The following is a 16,579-nucleotide window of genomic DNA, read 5'->3' on the forward strand; positions in this document are numbered from 1 at the left end:
TATTTTGCCAAAATTATCCATCCATCCATTTTCTTGACCGCTTCTTCCCTTTCGGGGTCGCGGGGTGCTGGAGCCTAACCCGGCTACTGATGGGCGAAGGCGGGGTACACCCTGGACAGGTCGCCAGTCTGTCACAGGGCCTCAATCACACACATTTACTCCCACATTCACACCTAGGGGCAATTTAGAGTCACCAATCAACCTATGATTGCCAAAATTATACAAGATAGAAATAAGATCAAGATAACATCGGGTCACTAATAACAATAAAATAAAATGATCTGGAGGGCCGGATAGAATTACCAGGAGGGCCGGATCCGGCCCCCGGGCCTTGACTTTGACACATGCTCTAACTGAACCTCATGGGGGGTTTGAGGGGCTGTCCGCCTACGACAGCAGGTCATTCATCTCTGATTCCATGGACCTTCTGAATGAATCTTTCATGAGTAAATCATGTCACTCAGAGTGTTCTGGCTGATGAGGCTGGAGGCTAAACTGTTGTCTGAGAACACAGATACCCCGGAGCTCTTCATCAGGTATCGGTTCTCCTCTCAGCTTTCTCTCCCTGAGTTCTGGCGGCGGCAGACGTCGCCGTCTGTCGTGAGGGTGAGGTCAGCTTCATGCGGCGTCTCAGTAACATGACAGGTGTATTTAGAATGTGAGTCTGGGGCTGCTGCAGGAGAATGTGAATCTGTTTTTGTTTATTATCGTTTTATGAACAAATGAACAAATACAACTCTTTTCTTTCGTCTTTTCCCGAACAAGTGGATGTTTGCTGACACAAAGGAGACAGCAGTGGGTCCTTCACTTACTGCCAATGTCAGAAGGGATCAGTCAGAAGCTCCTGAACTTGTGGAGGAGGGGGAGGCCTCCTGCTGACTTTGTCTCCTCAGCAGCGCCTCCTCCTTCTGCAGACCTGCCATGTACTTGGAGTATGACCACAGCAACTGGAGGAGAACACAAAATATAGCTGAGATCAGACATCATCTTTGGTCTCCACACTTGATGTTCTGTAGAAGGAGAACCCTTGCATGTAATCTATAGGTAATTTATCCAGAACACATGTCAAAGTCAAGGCCCGGGGGCCGGATCCGGCCCTCTGGCTAATTCTATCCGGCCCTCCAGATCATTTTATTTTATTGTTATTAATGACCCGATGTTATCTTGCTCTCATTTCTAACTTGTATAATTTTGACAAAATATATTTTTATGGAGAGTAAAATATTGAAAGTTATTTAAGGTTTAAGTTGATTTATTCTGGAATAATATTCCTGCCTTTTTATTATTCAGAATTATCTAAAAAAAAAATACATATTTAAAGTTTAAAAATTGGCATTCTGCTAGCTTTTTGGACTATTTTGACATTTAACAAGATTTTTCAGGCTATTTTGGAGTTTAGCTAATATTTCAGCTACATGCTAGCAGGTTTGGCTAGTTGAAGCTTTTTACGTTTTTTAAAGATGTTTTGGAGCTAGGCTAATATTTAAACGCTAGCTGTTTTCGGCTAGTTGGGGCTTTTTTCAGTTTTTTAAGCTATTTGTAGTTTAGCTATTTTTTCTGCTACATGCTATCTGTTTTGGCTAACCCAAGTTTTTTAGGTTAATTTGGCATTTAGCAAAACATTTTAGCTAGCTATCAGCTTCAGCGTTTTTTTAGCTATCAATTTCTTCAGCAGCCAAATTATCTTACAGCAGGTAATGCTATATATCTAGTTCATCATTATGTTAACATTTTACAGTTTTAAAGTTTTAAAAAAGTAGTTTTAGAGTGTTCAATAAATGTTTAACCCACGACCTAAGGTGTGTTTTGGATTTCTCCCCCTCCTGATCCAGACTAATATTAAGAAACCATGAAATAATAATGGAATAATCTGTGTTAAACTGATGTAAATTGGTGTGATTGTTGCAGAGCGCCTTCAGAGAGCTGAGCTGGTTCTTTAAAACAAACTTACTTAAATGTTTGATGTATTTGTTGTATGAGCAGCATCTTCTGTACAATACATCTTTACCTCCTTGACCCCTGAATTTGTTTCCAGCTATTAATAAAAATTCATTTAGATTTTGCTTTCAAGTAGATGTTAAGTTAAGGTAATTTTGGTACCAAAGTGGTTTGAATTGCATTTGCATCTATAGGTGTCGGTGATGTTTAAACACAAAATCTTTTACATCCTGTAACTTTTCAACCGTTAACACGATAATTCCAGTAGATTCTGACAATTAAAACAATTACAGTAAATCAAAGAACATAAACACTGGAGGGTTACTGTTAAAAGGGTAAATCTGCTCCAGCTAGGAGGAAGTTCTGTCCATGAAGATCTTCACTTCCTCGTCCCAGCTGACATCCGGATCAGAACCATACGGCTGGACATTACCCAGATTGATGGATGTTTTTATGTAGCAGAGGTGAAGATTTGCACTAGCAGGACACAGAACTATCATATTCAGATTGGGGGCAGGGCTCAGCTCCAAAAGCCACGCCCCCTCAGAGGAGATTTTGGAAACAGAGGCTTCAGATCAACATGAAAAATGTCTTTTTAAGACATTTGTGTTGTGGGATTTTGGTTAAAAACTTCATAATCATAATTAAAACACTACTGAGAACGTTTTTTTTTTTTTTAATGAATAAATAAAATTGTCATAGGGGGACTTTAAAGCAAATTCTCCTCACCGGCCGTGTTTCCGTCAGCAGCGCTCTGCTGGGTCTCCTCAGCGACTCTTTTCCACCTCCTTCCTCCTGCTCCTCACAGCCTGTCTCCTCTAAAAGACTCAGCTCCTGCAGCTTCAGCTCCTGCACAGACACTCTGGCTTAAACAAACGTTTGCTTTTAAAATCGACCAGATCACCACAGGGAACGTTTGTAGCCCTGTGCTTCAGTCTGGTTTTTTCCTCCTCCTCACCTGTGTTCTCCTCCTCTCGTCCTCCTCCTCCTCCTTCCTCCTCTGCCTCCTCACTCTGGCTCTGTGACTGGCTCGTTTCTGGTCCAGCACAGAAAGAAGCTGCTCCTCTCTGACGCTGCTGCTGAACTCTAGAAACTCGGGCCACAGTTTCATCAGCTCGTTGAAGACCGACATCTGCGTGAAGATGAAGATGTGATGAAGAGGCCGTGGCTGCAGACATGGATTGTGTCGGCGCTGCAGCATCACCTGTGCCTCTCTGAAGATGTATGGGCCCAGCTCATGGCGCTTCTCCAGGATGCGCTGGGCCTGCTCAGGAGGGATGTCGATCTGCAGCGCGGGCGGCATGGAGGAGTTGATGAAGCAGCTGATGATGGTGGAGATCTTCTGCTGGACGGTGGCCTCGTCGCTGTGGGAATGACAGAGGTCCTGTCCAACATGAAGAATGATAAGTGTAATGAAACGTGGACCCCAGTGCAGGGTGGAGGACGCGTGACCGTCATCGCCTCACCTTGTAGCGCTGCACCTCCAGCCAGAAACGCACGTCATTTTCCAGGAAGTCTCCCTTCAGAGAGACGAAGTTGAGGAACTGCTGACAGCTGGAGGGATTGAGGAGGACTTGTCGGATCTCCTTGGAGGAGCTCATCCTCAGACCCTGGGCCTGCAGAGACGCATGACAGCCAGCTGTGGACGGAGTGAACCTCCAACGTTTGTTCTATGCAGGAGTGAAGGATTACTGTGCAATCTAGGGCTGCCACAAACGATTATTTTAATAGCCGACCAATCACCGATTATTTTTTTAATTAGTCGACTAATCGGATCATTCACAAAGTGGATGTAAAGCAAACATCTTAACCATCATCAGCTTTAAAATAACTAATAATAAAGACAACAAAGATGATAGTTTATTAAACTTTTAATGAATTGTGCAGCCTCTGTCCTTCATTAGTTTCTGGGATTAAAACAAGATTAAACTAGAAAAGTTGCATTACCTGTGATAATACTAGTGTGAATGCTTTGGGCTGAAGTTGAAGTTGCTGAAGATGCTGAAGTTGTTTGCTGAAAATAGTGACGCAATTGGCTTTAATTGCTGAAGGGATTTCCTCAAAATGCAAAAGCTATTTGCAAAATGTTACATTTGCTAAAAGACTGGAAATTTTGTTAAAGAACTATCAGAGAGTGTTGAAGTTTACCTAAATTTTTTGAAATATTTGTCGTAAAATTGCTTAAAACCCCCTAATACAATTTAGCAAAATATTTAGTGTTTTGCTTGAATATGAGCAAAATTTCCAATTAGTCAAAAAAACTAGCTTAGTCCTTTAAAACTACTTAAACTGGAAAATAGCCTAAAATTCCTCAGTAAACTAAATTAGTCAATAGCCTATATAGCCTGATGCTAAAATAGAAGCTAAACTCCAAATTAGCCTAAAAAAACCCAGTAGATAACAAAGTAGCCAAAAACGTTAGCATGTTGCTAAAATATTAGTTTAACTCCCGTTTTTTTATTACTTTAAAAGATTCAAACATATCCCCTGAATATATTTAAAGGTTTGTTGCTAAACTACTTAAAATTTGAAGAATTTCTCATTCATTTCCTATGGGGGAATATTTTGCTCAATATTTTCAAAACGATGAAGTTTATAAATACCAAAAATACAAGCAGTAAAGTCCTGAACGAGCTGAACGTTTTGATACAAAGATTGACGAAATCTCTGAAAGTGTGATTGAGTTTTAACGTGCTGAAAAATATACAGAAAGGAGCAGAAGAATCTCTATAGTGTGAATGATTACTAAACATACACACAATTAAATGAGGTCGGCATCTGAAACAAGGAACTTTTAGTCTCACTAACTCAAATATTAAAAAAGAATGCATTTTTGGTGCTGAACGCTCATTACTTTGTTCAGCTTTACTTTACTCTGACTCCATATAATAATAACGACTAATCGACTATTAAATTGGTCGATTAGTCGACTGATGATAGCAACCCTAGTGTCATCTGTGATCTACGAGCTGCAGGTTGGAGTCACAGAGATACTTCTGGAGAAAACGTGTTACTTTGCAATGACAACACAATGAAGTCAAAGACGAGAGTCATGGACTGAGCGGAGCTCCTTCCTGTAATCATCCCGCCTGGAGCGTTCATGTTTTATATCTGCTGTGGAGGAAAACACCTCAAACTGTTATGAAACCAACTTCAGTCAAGTTGATGCTCTAATCTCATTTCTCCTGGATCCAATTTGGGATAAGTAACCTCAAGGCCAAAAGTGGTGTTTGACGAAGCCAGCGCTGGAAGCCAAGTCATGAACACAATCACACACGCTGTCAGGCCAGGAAACGCACCGCTGAAAATACCCAGCTTCCCCGGAGGACGGCTCCTTACCTCACCGGCTTCCCTCCTGGTTTGGCGTCGACGGTGGACGTGCTGCGAGAGCCTGTCCGCTGCCTGCAGCTGACAAACACAGAGGTCAGAGGTCATGCTCTTCTTCTCATCTTCATTCTCGCCTCCGTCAGTCTCCTCTGATAAACATCCTTCCCGCATTTACACCCCCTCCCTCAGAGAGTAACCCTACACGCCGTCTCTCTCTCATTACTTGATGAGACGCGTGTCGCCACAAGTGGCAAACTTGATAACTTAATGAGCCAAAGCAGTGGAGTCTGTGCTCCAGCTATGGCTGCAGCCGGACAGCCTTCAGGGGCTTTTCTGGTCAACACCGGACGTTTTCCTGCACTCACTGCAGAGGCAAACCCGGGGCCGCTGATCAATCAAAAGAAATCATGTATAACTGCATCAAAGAGTAAACGTCTAAAGAGAGACTGGCAGCAGTTTTAGATTAGTTAAAGGACCCACCCCAATGTTTTAACATGCTTCATTTTTTCTGAGGATGGAGGACATGTTTAAAGGAATTTGAGCTTAAAATTGTATATCTGAGGCTTTGTCTGAATTCCTTCTCAACTCACTATATTTGCCATTTTCTAGAGCTGTCCAAATTTACCAATTCCAAAATCGAGTGCACTAGAAATTTCCCAGAATTCTTTGCAAAAAACTAGCGAATATAGACCACGATGCATTGTGGTCGAACAATTTCAAACAGAAAAACGTGTTTACATGTATTTTTTTAAATAAACCATCCACATTTTCCCCACTAGAACTCAGTGAATTTATAAATAAACATTGTGAAATGTTCGCATCGATTCGATTTTGACTTCATGAAATCCGTGACATCATATCCGGAAAGAACGAAAGAAAAGTAGTGAGCATTGTGTCCGAATTGCCTTTAAAATCCAAGACACCATCTAGTTTTTTAGTAGTTAGGAAATAGGGTGGGAATTTGGACACAACCTGAGTATTTATTTATTCAAATTGTTGTGAATCAGGAGCAGACGAAAAATGACACTAAAAAGATCCATAAAGATCTGCTTCATTCTGATACATCCACTAACAGACTAATAGATCCATGAACGTCTTTGTTTTCCTCGTCTGAGCTGGAATCTGGATCAGAACTGTGCGGCTGGATAGAAATGATATTGATCACTGTTTTGTTACACTGCTAATGTTAGCTTGGAGTTGTGAGGAGCTGTAAGCTAGCAGGAGAGAGTGTAGACAGAGAGCAATCAGGAGGGAAAGAGGGGCGGGGTTGCCCACAACTCCAAGAAGAATTTCTGATGAACTCCTGCTGTTCTGCAGAAACTATGTCCTAGAAAACCAAACGGGTTCTTTGATTTTACCTCATAAGTAAAAGACCAGTGGGAACACTTTCAAATTAGATCAAAAATGATAAGAAGGAGACTTTAAATACCTTTGAAAAGTAGAAAATCTCCAAATATTAGTCAGTTGTTTTCCTTAAACTATGAAAGAACCAGAATGGAACCAGTGAAGTCAGAACAGCTGCAGGAGGAGAACTTATTTAGCTTAAATTACTGCTTGTTATTTTCAGGTGATCCACGACCATAAAATAGGAGAAGCCTTAAACAAGTAAGCTCCTCCTCTTTACAAATGCAGAGAAACTCACAGGTCATGCCTGCGGTTTAAGTCAGGTCTGTAGTTACATGTCCAGGTCGAGTCTCAGGATTAAACTCTTTTTAGGGTTTTTAAAGTTAATTTGACAAAGTGTATTTGTTCATTTTGGATAGCAACAACTAACAGCAGCCAAGAAATGTAAAATATGTCAATTAAATAGAATAAATAAAGAATAAAAAGTAAGTCATTTGACCGCATGGATACTAAAGTGTTTAATATGTTTTTTCTCTCAAAGCTGTTACATGTTTTGTTTAGTGCTGCCACAAATGATTATTTTAATAGTCGACTAATCTGCAATTATTTCTTCCGATTAGTTGACTAATTGGTTCATGCGCAAACTAGATGTAAAGCACACATCATAACCATCATTAGCTTTAAACTAACTAAAAACTAGATATATAGCATTACCTGTGGTAATGCTAGTGTGAATGCTGTAAGCTGAATTTGGCCGTGAAGATGCTAGTGCTGATATCTGAAGATGCTGAAATTGATAGCTACAAATGCTGAAGCTGATAGCTGAAAACACTGAAGCTTATAGCCAGCTGAAAGATTAGCTAAATGCCAGATTACCATAAAAAGTTGAAAAAATCCTAAATTAGCCCAAAATAGATAGCATGTAGCTGAAAAATTAGCTAAACTTCAAAATAGGATAAAAAAAAAAACCTTAATAAATGTCAAAATAGTCCAAAAAGCTAGAATAATGCCATTACAACTTTCAACGTTATTACACTCCCACTCCATTTCATAAAAAGTTATGATTAACCGACTATTAAATTAATCATCAACTATTTTAATAGTCAAGTAGTCATCTAATTATGGCAGCCCTAGTTTTGATATTTCAGAAGAATAAATTCATGGTTCACTCAGAAGGATGTGTTTCTACCCAAAAATACGAACTGAGTCAAAAAGATTTCTATAGGAATCTACAGGTCAGGCATTATTTTGACCAAAACATTAAGGAGGCATGGGAGACGAGTGAAGCCAGTCTAGTGCATAGATTTCTATCATATCTATAATATTATTTCTAAACTATGTAAATGTGCTCTCTCTACTTTTGTTATTGGTTGTAGTTCAGCTCTTGCTAGCAGAAAGTGAAAAAAGTTAACTTTAAGTATGAGCTCCACGGTTTATGTTCTTTGATTTACTGTAATTTTTTAATTGTTAACATGATCATTTCAGTAGATTCTGGAGGAAAAAAGCCGCTCTTTTCCTCCAGAATCTACTGAAATGATCATGTTAACGGTTTAAAAGTTACAGTATGTTAAAATTTTGTGTTTAAGCGTCACCGATGCCTTATGGTCAAACGACCCTGAAACTCCTCTGAAATCTTTCAGCAGGTTCAACTCAAATCCTGATGGCTGTTGTGGTGTTGAGGGAGACCGTCACTGTCTGTTACTCGCTGCTCCAGAAGGTTCTTTGTCAGGACTTTGATGGTCAGATCTTCAGAGAAGTCTGCTCTTCTCACGCCTGAGGGAGGCCTCAGGGAACTGTGTCAGGTCTATGAAAATGACTCCCCCTTTGCCCTTACAGTTAGGCCCAAAAGTATTAGAACAATTTTGTTATTCAGGACACAATTTTTAATCAAAATGGACTCAAAGTGCAAAGTCTCAGATGTAATTTAGGCGAGTGGTGCCCAAAGTCAGTCCTCAAGGGCCGACGTCCTGCTGGCTTTCCAGAAATCCTGCTTTATCTGCTGCTGATTACCAGGATCAGGTGTGTTTGTCCAATTAGGAGCTTCAATGGCAAGTTGGTTGGAAAACATGTAGGACACCAGACCTCGAGGTCTGACTTTTAGGATTTAATTTGTAACTAGGGCTGCCACAATTAGTCGACTAATCGACAATTAATCAACAATTGAAACAGTCAACGACTAATTTAATAGTCGATTAGTCAATACTTTCTATTATATGGAGTCTGACTGTAGTAAAGTGGAACGTTATAATAGCATTCTGCTAGCTTTTTGGACTACTTTGGCCTTTATTAAAGTTTTCTTGGCTAATTTGGAGTTTAGCTAATATTACAGCTACATGTTAGCTGTTTTAGATAATTTCATATTTTTTAAGCTTTTTAGGCTCATTTGGAGTTTAGCTAATATTTCGGCTCCATGCTAGCCATTTTGGCTAATTTAGTATTTTTTCATTTTTTAGGCTATTTTGAAGTTTAGCTAATTTTTCAGCTACATGCTAGCTGTTTTGGCTAACAGGCTTTTTTCAGTTTTTTAGGCTAATTTAGCATTTAACTAATATTGTAGCTGGCTATAGGCCAAATTCAGCTTACAGCATTCACACTAGAACTATCGCATGTAATGCTATATATCTAGTTTTTAGTTAGTTTAAAGCTAATGATGGTTAAGATGTGTGGTTCACATCCAGTTTGCGCATGATCTGATTAGTCGACTAATTGAAAAAAAATAATCAGTGATTAGTTGACTATTAAAATAATCATTTGTGGCAGCCCTATTTGTAACTGCCTGTTTTACAAGGAACCAAAAGTATTTGGACTAATGACTCACACTTTGCCCATATTTAGTCTTTTTTAAGTTCTCCACTGTTTCATTTGAATTTTGGAAAGTCTTAGATAACAATTCATAACTGCTGTACCTTTGACTTGTCTTTTTGACGCTTGGTGAACTCCGGCGTGGACAGAAACAAAGGCAGCCAGGTTTCCTCGATGTGGTTCCTGACGATGTCCTGGATCTCCAGGACGGCTGCGGTTGGCAGACACTGGGACTGCATTTGCTCCAGTCCTCCTGCCAAACTCACAATCTAAACACAAACACACACACTTGAATGCTGAGGTGGCCTGTGCACAAGCCTGCAGAGAGTCTGGGAAAGCTGTCCGGACTCCTGCTGCTCTCCAAATCCATCCTACAGATTCTGTCTGTGTTGCTTTCTGTCATTACTGCGTTTGCTTTCTTCTTTACACGTTCAGTCTCTCGGCACACATGTGCACACTGGAAATGAGACACAGTTGTGGCAGTGCAGTGGAGATGAAAGGACTGCGCCTGGATGACAGAGAGCGAGGAGCCAGGGCAGTAAATCTGTCAGTCCCTGATGCCGGAGCCAAAGCTCCCGCGACGGGAAACTGCTGTTTCATTTCGATGGCAGAATATGCTGAAGATGACCCAGATCCTCCAGCAGCTTCACAAACGTCACACATGAAGGATGGTATCAATTCTGCTGGAATCAGCACTGAAGTGATGAATGAGTTTGGCAGGAAGCAGCCCGCTCTGGTGCCCCTGCTCCATCTATGTATCCCATCTCCACCCCAAGCATCCCTGAACTGCATCTTCATCCAAAATCATCTACAACATTTCATCTTTGTGTCATTGCTGCTGGAGCTGATGTCTTTTGTCTCTCTGAACTCAAACCACATTGCTCTCCGTACTACTTAATTCCAGGCATCTCTCCTCGTCCCGAATCCCCCACCATCACTGCTGCTGTCAGAGCTGTCAGCGTCAAGTCTGCCGGATGCCAAAAGCTGGAGTTCTGGAGCTGCAGCAGCCGCTGTTTATCAAATCTGGACGCTGCGCCTCTGATGGAGGGCAGATCCCGTCATCTCCAGCTGCCTGTTTCCACTCCCGTCTCGTCAAATCAGTGGCGTGACTACCCCGAGACGGGTACAGCCGTGGATTTGAAGGTTTAAAGCGCATGTGTCAAAGTCGAGGCCCGGGGGCCGGATCCGGCCCTCCAGATCATTTTATTTTATTGTTATTAATGATCCGATGTTATCTTGTGCTTATTTCTAACTTGTATAATTTTGATAAAACATATTTTTATGGAGAGTAAAATATTGAAAGTTATTTAACGTTTGAATTGATTTATTCTGAAATAATATTCCTGTCTTTTTTTATTCAGAATTATATTAAAAAGGCTAATATTTACACGTTTGCTATTTTGGCTAATTTAGGGTTTTTTTTTTATGCCGTTTTGGAGCTAGGCTAATATTTCAGCTACATGCTTGCTGTTTTGTCTAATTTTGCCTTTTTTAAAAGTTTTTTAAGCTGTTTTGGAGTTTAGCTAATATCTCCGTTGTTCTGGCTAATTTAGGCTTTATTGTTTGTTTGTTTTTTAGGCCGTTTTGGAGTTTAGCTATTTTTTCAGCTACATGCTAGCTGTTTTGTCTAGGTTATTTTTTTTTTACATTTAGCCAATTTTTAACTGGTCATCAGCTTCAGTGTGTTTTCAGCTATCATCTTCAGCGTTTTTAGCTATTGATTTCAGCATCTTCAGCTATTAGCACTAGCATCTTCAGAGGCCAAATTCAGCTTCCAGCATTCACACTAGCTTTATCACAGGTAATGTTATATATCTAGTTAATAATTATGTTAAAAAGTTAAAGTTTTAAAGTTTTAAAAATGTAGTTTTAGAGTGTTCAATAAATGTTCATCCTGTTCGACCCGCGACCTAAGGTGTGTTTTGGATTTTGGCCTTCTGTGCGATTGAGTTTGACCCCCCAGGTTTAAAGTGAAATGACCTGCTTTTGCTGCTCTGCCGTGGCAGGGCTGCTGGCTCCAAAGAAGTACTCCTCGTTGAGATATTTGGAAGCGAGACGTTGCCACCTCTCCTGCCGGTTCTGAGGACTCCTCTGGTACTGCTCCACATCCAGCCAGCACATCAAGTGAACACTTTACCAAAACACAGCCAAGAACAAAACAGATCATCCAAAAGCAAGAACTTCAGTTAAATAAGAAGGTCAGGAGAAGGTTACCTAGCCCTGTGGTCTCGTAGGAAAGACATGAAGTAGAGCAGCTCCTGACGCTGATCAACCAGGAAACTCAAACGGTAACCACGGTAACTCTGAGGCACACAGGCCCACGAGCCAAGAGCATGGGACGGATTTGATGAGTCTTCAGAAAAAGTGTCAGGTAAAGGTAAAAGGTTGGAGCTGCGGCGCTCCACCTGAGGAAAGAAGGTCACACCATCACGCCTCATGAGTGACGGAAAAAGTAAACACTGCTCCAACAGCAGACCTCCTTCATCCGCCGCTCTGACTCCTCGTTTAGCCTCTGCAGCTCCCGGTACTCCTCACTGTTGATGCAGCGCACGTCCTCCTGCACACACACCTAAACACACAAGAACCGTTTCCCAAACAGATCATTTATCTACCCCACGTGTGTCAAAGTCAAGGCCCGGGGGCCGGATCCGGCCCTCTGGGTAATTTTATTGTTTTCTTATTAATGACCCAATGTTATTTTGCGCTTAATGCTAACTTGTATAATTTTGACAAATACATTTTTATGGAGAGTAAAATATTTAACGTTATTTAACCTTTTAACATCTGAGGCGTCATCAGTGCCGTTTAACCCCTAAATCTTTAACGGACTATAACTTTTAAACCATTAACGTGATAGTTCCAGTAGATTGTGAAGTTGTTGAGCTGCTTTTCTCTTTCACAATCTACTGGAATTATCATGTTAACGTTTGAAAAGTTACAGTAAATCAAAGAGCATAAACAGTCGAAGACGTTTTGTATACATTTCCGAGATGTCTTCAAAAGGAACTCATTTCCTCCACACAGAAGGGAGGAAGGATGTGTCAGTTGTGTGTCAGTGACCTCCTGGAAGGACTCCTGGTCTCTGCGGAGCAGCTGTGTCCATGCCTCCAGCAGGGTGTTCAGCACATGCTCCTCGATCCTGTCAAACAGCTCCTCGAAGGCGGGCTGCAGCCTGCGATGCACCTCCCTCCTGATCTCCTCCTGCACGTCAAGGCTCCTCCTGGCCAGGCTGAAGATGTAAGTGAAGTAGAGAAGCTGCAGAAGAGAGGAACCCATGTCAGAAGGAGAGGAGAAGCACCAAAACCTTCCTGCAGGAAAACCCCACGAGGCTGACAGAATAGCCTGAAACCACAACTTCTAAACAAATAAACACATAAGGAGAAAATGATAAAGGCTGTGTAAAATAATTCACCTTAATAAAAAGGTTTGTTTGATGTAGGTCATGTTGTATCTGACATCAAACCTCTGAAATATTTAATTTCACAGTGATGTGGTTGTGTGTGTTTGTGTGTGGGTGAGTGTATGGATTTGTGTGGTGGTGTAAGGACGGGTGGGTGTGTGTGTGGGGGGGGGGTGTTAGCGAGTGAGTTTGTGTGTTGGAGTGAGGACATGTGTGTGGGAGTGGGTGGGTTTTTGTGTTGGAGTGGGGACATGTGTGTGTATGGAGGGTTTGTGTGTTGGTGTAAGGACTTGTGGGTGTGGGTGTGTGTGTTAGTGAGTGGGTTTGTGTATTGCTGTGAGGACCTCTGTGTGTGTAAGGCTATGGGTTTGTGTGTTTTTGTGAGGACATGTGTCTGTGTGTATAGGTTTGTGTGTTGCTTTGAGGACATCTGTGTGGGAGCAGGTGGGTTTTTGTGTTGGAGTGGGGACATGTGTGTGTATGGATGGGTTTGTGTGTTGGTGTGAGGACATGTGTGTTGATGTAAGGGGATGTATATGAGTAAATGGATCTGTGCGTTGGTAAGAAGACGTGTGAGTATATGGGTTTGTGTGTTGGGGTGAGGACATGTATGTGAGTATATGGATCTGTGTGTTGGTGTCAGGTCAGACCTGGGCATCTCTCTGCACGGTGAAAGGGTCCATTCCTTCCTGGTAGAACAGCTGGTGGAAATGCTGCAGGTCAGTCCAGAAGTAAACGGCATTCAACCAGCGCTGTGACATACCAAACACGAACACATTATCTGACAGCAGCTTTTGTTTTCAAGGAAAAACACACAAGAACCACATTTTTGGGATGATGCCCTTCCATTCGCAAGCCTTCAAAGAGAGTCTCAAAGTGTTTTAGTTTTATGGTGTTAACAAACGGAATCTCACCAGACAGGAGCCTCAAAGGGAGAGCGGGTTCAGCAGACCACCACACAACAAAGAACTTTGAAGAACATTTTAAAACTCAAAAAATGATCACATGAGGAGAAACTGGACAATGAAGGTCTGTAAGAGCAGGTTGTATTTCATAAAACAACTTCACTGTTCCATAGTTTCTTCCCCCTCTGCAGCTGACTCTACCTGGTTTCCAGACTGCTCACAGAAGCGTGTGAAGTAGAGGCCGGCGTGAAGCTCCACACAGAGAGCCTGCAGCATCTCCGAGCGTCCTCTCCGGCGCTGCAGCTGATTCCTGCTAGATGACTGGCAAAGATATTGAAATGATGTGAGATTCCAGTCAGGAAAACATGAGGCAAACCCACAAAGAGAAGAAGAACATAAGTCAGGGCTTAATACATGTAATGATCACGAAGGCCTGTTCTACAGAAGGAGCCATGATGGTAGAATCCTAAGACGGAGAAGAGGAAACATCCTCCTCATGTGTACAGGTGCACACCTGTGGTGATATAGGAGAAAGGTACGAGCTGTTGACAGGGGGGAGGAGAGGCAGAGACGCTGATCCACAGCCCCCCCACAGAGGGAGGGAACAGCAGTTTGCAGCCAAAACCCCCTGAGCATGCTGGGACGTCCAGAACCGCAGAGCCCTGATGGGAGGAAATCAAAAGAAAGAAACATTAAGGTAACATTTTGTGAACTTTTGTACATCTCAACCTAGTTAAATTGTTTTGTTTTTGTCTAAATTCAAATCCAAATTAGTTTCAATTGGTTAAGAAAAAAGTTTCCACGTACCTGGTCTTTTAACCTGTACAAAAGTAAAGACCAATATAAACAGTATCATTAAACTTACAGTATTTTTACTAAAAAGGCAAGAAATCAGTGTAAAGCAGGCATATCCAGTCTGGTACATGTTCAAATTTCCACCAGCCTGTAGGCTCCTGTCATAAAATCAATAATACGCTGCTCCCAGTATACTCTCTAAGAACTGTGTGTAGGATTTATTGATTGTGATTGTATGTAAACCTGTTGATACGTGACTTTTAAAATCTTAAAGGATAAACAAGAAAAACAGATTTATTAGTCTCTGAGATCAGAACCACAATGGTTTGTACTTTTGAATAATTACTGTTCTCATGATTCACATTTAGAAGTTTACAGTGTGCATTTAGTAATAAATAATATGCAACATTTCATGTGAACCCAGATTTAATGTTGATGGCAGTCCTTTATTTCATTTATTTATTTCTTATCTTGAAATCAGACATTTACAGTAATTTTGGTCCAATGTGTCTTAAAAAATGTACATTGAATCGTTAATTTTACTATTATAAGGGTCCAGAGAATACAGGCCAGTGGACTGGCCCTCACATTATTTCACCTCACTAAATCTGCAAAAAGTTTAGACTCCCCTGGTTTAAAGAAAATATATATCTACTGCTTATGAAGTAAAACATCTAAATTTACAGTACATTCATTTCTCGTAGATGTTGATGTGCTTCCATTGACAGGCTTGTTTCAGTACCAGTAGCAGAACAGGGACTCCGTCAGGCTGGACTGAGCCGCGTGCAGTTTCTCCTCTGTCCAGCAGGGGGAGGTCGCCAGCCCCAGTCTGGAGAGCAGCTCCGGGTTCAGGCTGGTGGGGCTGCTGCTGTGCAGGTAGCAGCTTCTCATCAAGACCATGTATCTGGAACACAGCATTGGATAAACTTGCCTTCATTTTAGTAATATGTTTTTTACTTGAGCACAAAATGATCTGAAATCAAAGGGGCTTTTAAATATAGTGTAAAAACAGAAGTCTTTGCCTGTTTTTTCGTTCCCTGCATGTTGTTTTTAGTCTCTCTATGTCCATCCAGAACTCAAGAAGATTCTCTGCTGGCGTTCCTCGAAGAAACTCTTTAAACTCCTCCAAGCCTGCTTTGCTGTCACTCCTACAGTACCAACAAACAGTAGAGGCTTTTTGCTGAAGTTTGACTCTCTCTTCATTCTTCTCATCTCGCTCTATGTCTTCTTCTCCTTCATTCTCTGTATTGGTGTCGGGTCTTTTGTTCTTCTCATCCTGGTTCTCTGAGCTCTGACCATCCATCACCTCGAGCGCGTTGCTGGACATTTGATCACAGATTCCATCCAGGAGGTAATCTGGTGTTTGTCTGGGAGCTTCAAACACGGAAAAATGTTTTTTATGCAAAGAATCAACGGAATATTCTGATATAAGCTTTGGTTAGTGAGTACCTTGACTTTGTGACATGTCACTGATGTTTCCTTCATTAAAGTGAGGGGCAGGAGTGTGGGCAGAAGGAGCGCTTCTGTTCCTGAAGCGGCTGCACAGATTCAGACTCTGAAGCAGAAGCTTAGCCAGTCTGGAACCAGATGAATCATAGATTTAGTGACTGTATCTAAATTAGCTGAACATCTTGATTTAGGAGGTTTCTGTTTGGTTAAAGTATAGATTATGTGTTTCAGCTCTGCTAGAGTTTAGCTGCATGGTTTCACTTACAAAGTTAGGAAGAAATGACAGTAAACTCAAAGAAACCAGACATTAGCAATATTATTGCTATTATTATTCTCCTAATGTTTAAGGTGGGCTGCACGGTGGCGCAGTGGTTAGCGCTCTTGCCTCACAGCGAGAAGGCCCCGGTTCGACTCCCGGCTGGGACCTTTCTGTGTGGAGTTTGCATGTTCTCCCCGTGCATGCGTGGGTTTTCACCGGGGACTCCGGCTTCCTCCCACCGTCCAAAGACATGCTTCATAGGTTAATTGATGACTCTGAATTGCCCCTAGGTGTGGCTGTGAGGGTGAATGTGTGTGTGATTGGGGCCCTGCGACAGACTGGCGACCTGTCCAGGGTGTA

General features: G+C 41.7%; 1 protein-coding gene and 1 long non-coding RNA gene across 4 annotated transcripts in view; one reads left to right on the forward strand and one right to left on the reverse strand.

Moving 5' to 3' along the window:
* Positions 1-674: 674 nt before the first annotated feature.
* Positions 675-16,579, reverse strand: part of LOC112151986 (regulator of G-protein signaling 22) — a 27,985-nt gene continuing 12,080 nt past the window's right edge. The window contains exons 7-23 of one of the 3 annotated variants that reach the window (XM_024281171.1): positions 15,961-16,088; positions 15,534-15,885; positions 15,254-15,415; positions 14,231-14,378; positions 13,918-14,037; positions 13,462-13,563; positions 12,472-12,666; positions 11,888-11,980; positions 11,626-11,816; positions 11,392-11,542; positions 9,516-9,680; positions 5,278-5,340; positions 3,405-3,554; positions 3,143-3,322; positions 2,897-3,070; positions 2,668-2,787; positions 675-947 (exon numbers count right to left, since the gene is read on the reverse strand). In XM_024281171.1, coding sequence (XP_024136939.1) covers positions 831-947; positions 2,668-2,787; positions 2,897-3,070; positions 3,143-3,322; positions 3,405-3,554; positions 5,278-5,340; positions 9,516-9,680; positions 11,392-11,542; positions 11,626-11,816; positions 11,888-11,980; positions 12,472-12,666; positions 13,462-13,563; positions 13,918-14,037; positions 14,231-14,378; positions 15,254-15,415; positions 15,534-15,885; positions 15,961-16,088 — 2,611 coding nt within the window. In that variant the 3' untranslated portion in view covers positions 675-830. Of the gene's footprint in view, positions 948-2,667; positions 2,788-2,896; positions 3,071-3,142; positions 3,323-3,404; positions 3,555-5,277; positions 5,347-9,515; positions 9,681-11,391; positions 11,543-11,625; positions 11,817-11,887; positions 11,981-12,471; positions 12,667-13,461; positions 13,564-13,917; positions 14,038-14,230; positions 14,379-15,253; positions 15,416-15,533; positions 15,886-15,960; positions 16,089-16,579 lie in introns of those variants that run through there. The other 2 variants (XM_024281170.1, XR_002920208.1) reach the window with 2 other exon arrangements.
* Positions 13,404-15,340, forward strand: LOC112152015. The gene is made up of 4 exons (XR_002920214.2): positions 13,404-13,530; positions 13,617-13,840; positions 13,908-14,413; positions 15,240-15,340. It is a non-coding gene; the product is annotated as an uncharacterized LOC112152015 (long non-coding RNA).

Source organism: Oryzias melastigma, linkage group LG16 (assembly GCF_002922805.2).
Source record: "Oryzias melastigma strain HK-1 linkage group LG16, ASM292280v2, whole genome shotgun sequence".
Lineage (NCBI taxonomy): Eukaryota > Metazoa > Chordata > Actinopteri > Beloniformes > Adrianichthyidae > Oryzias > Oryzias melastigma.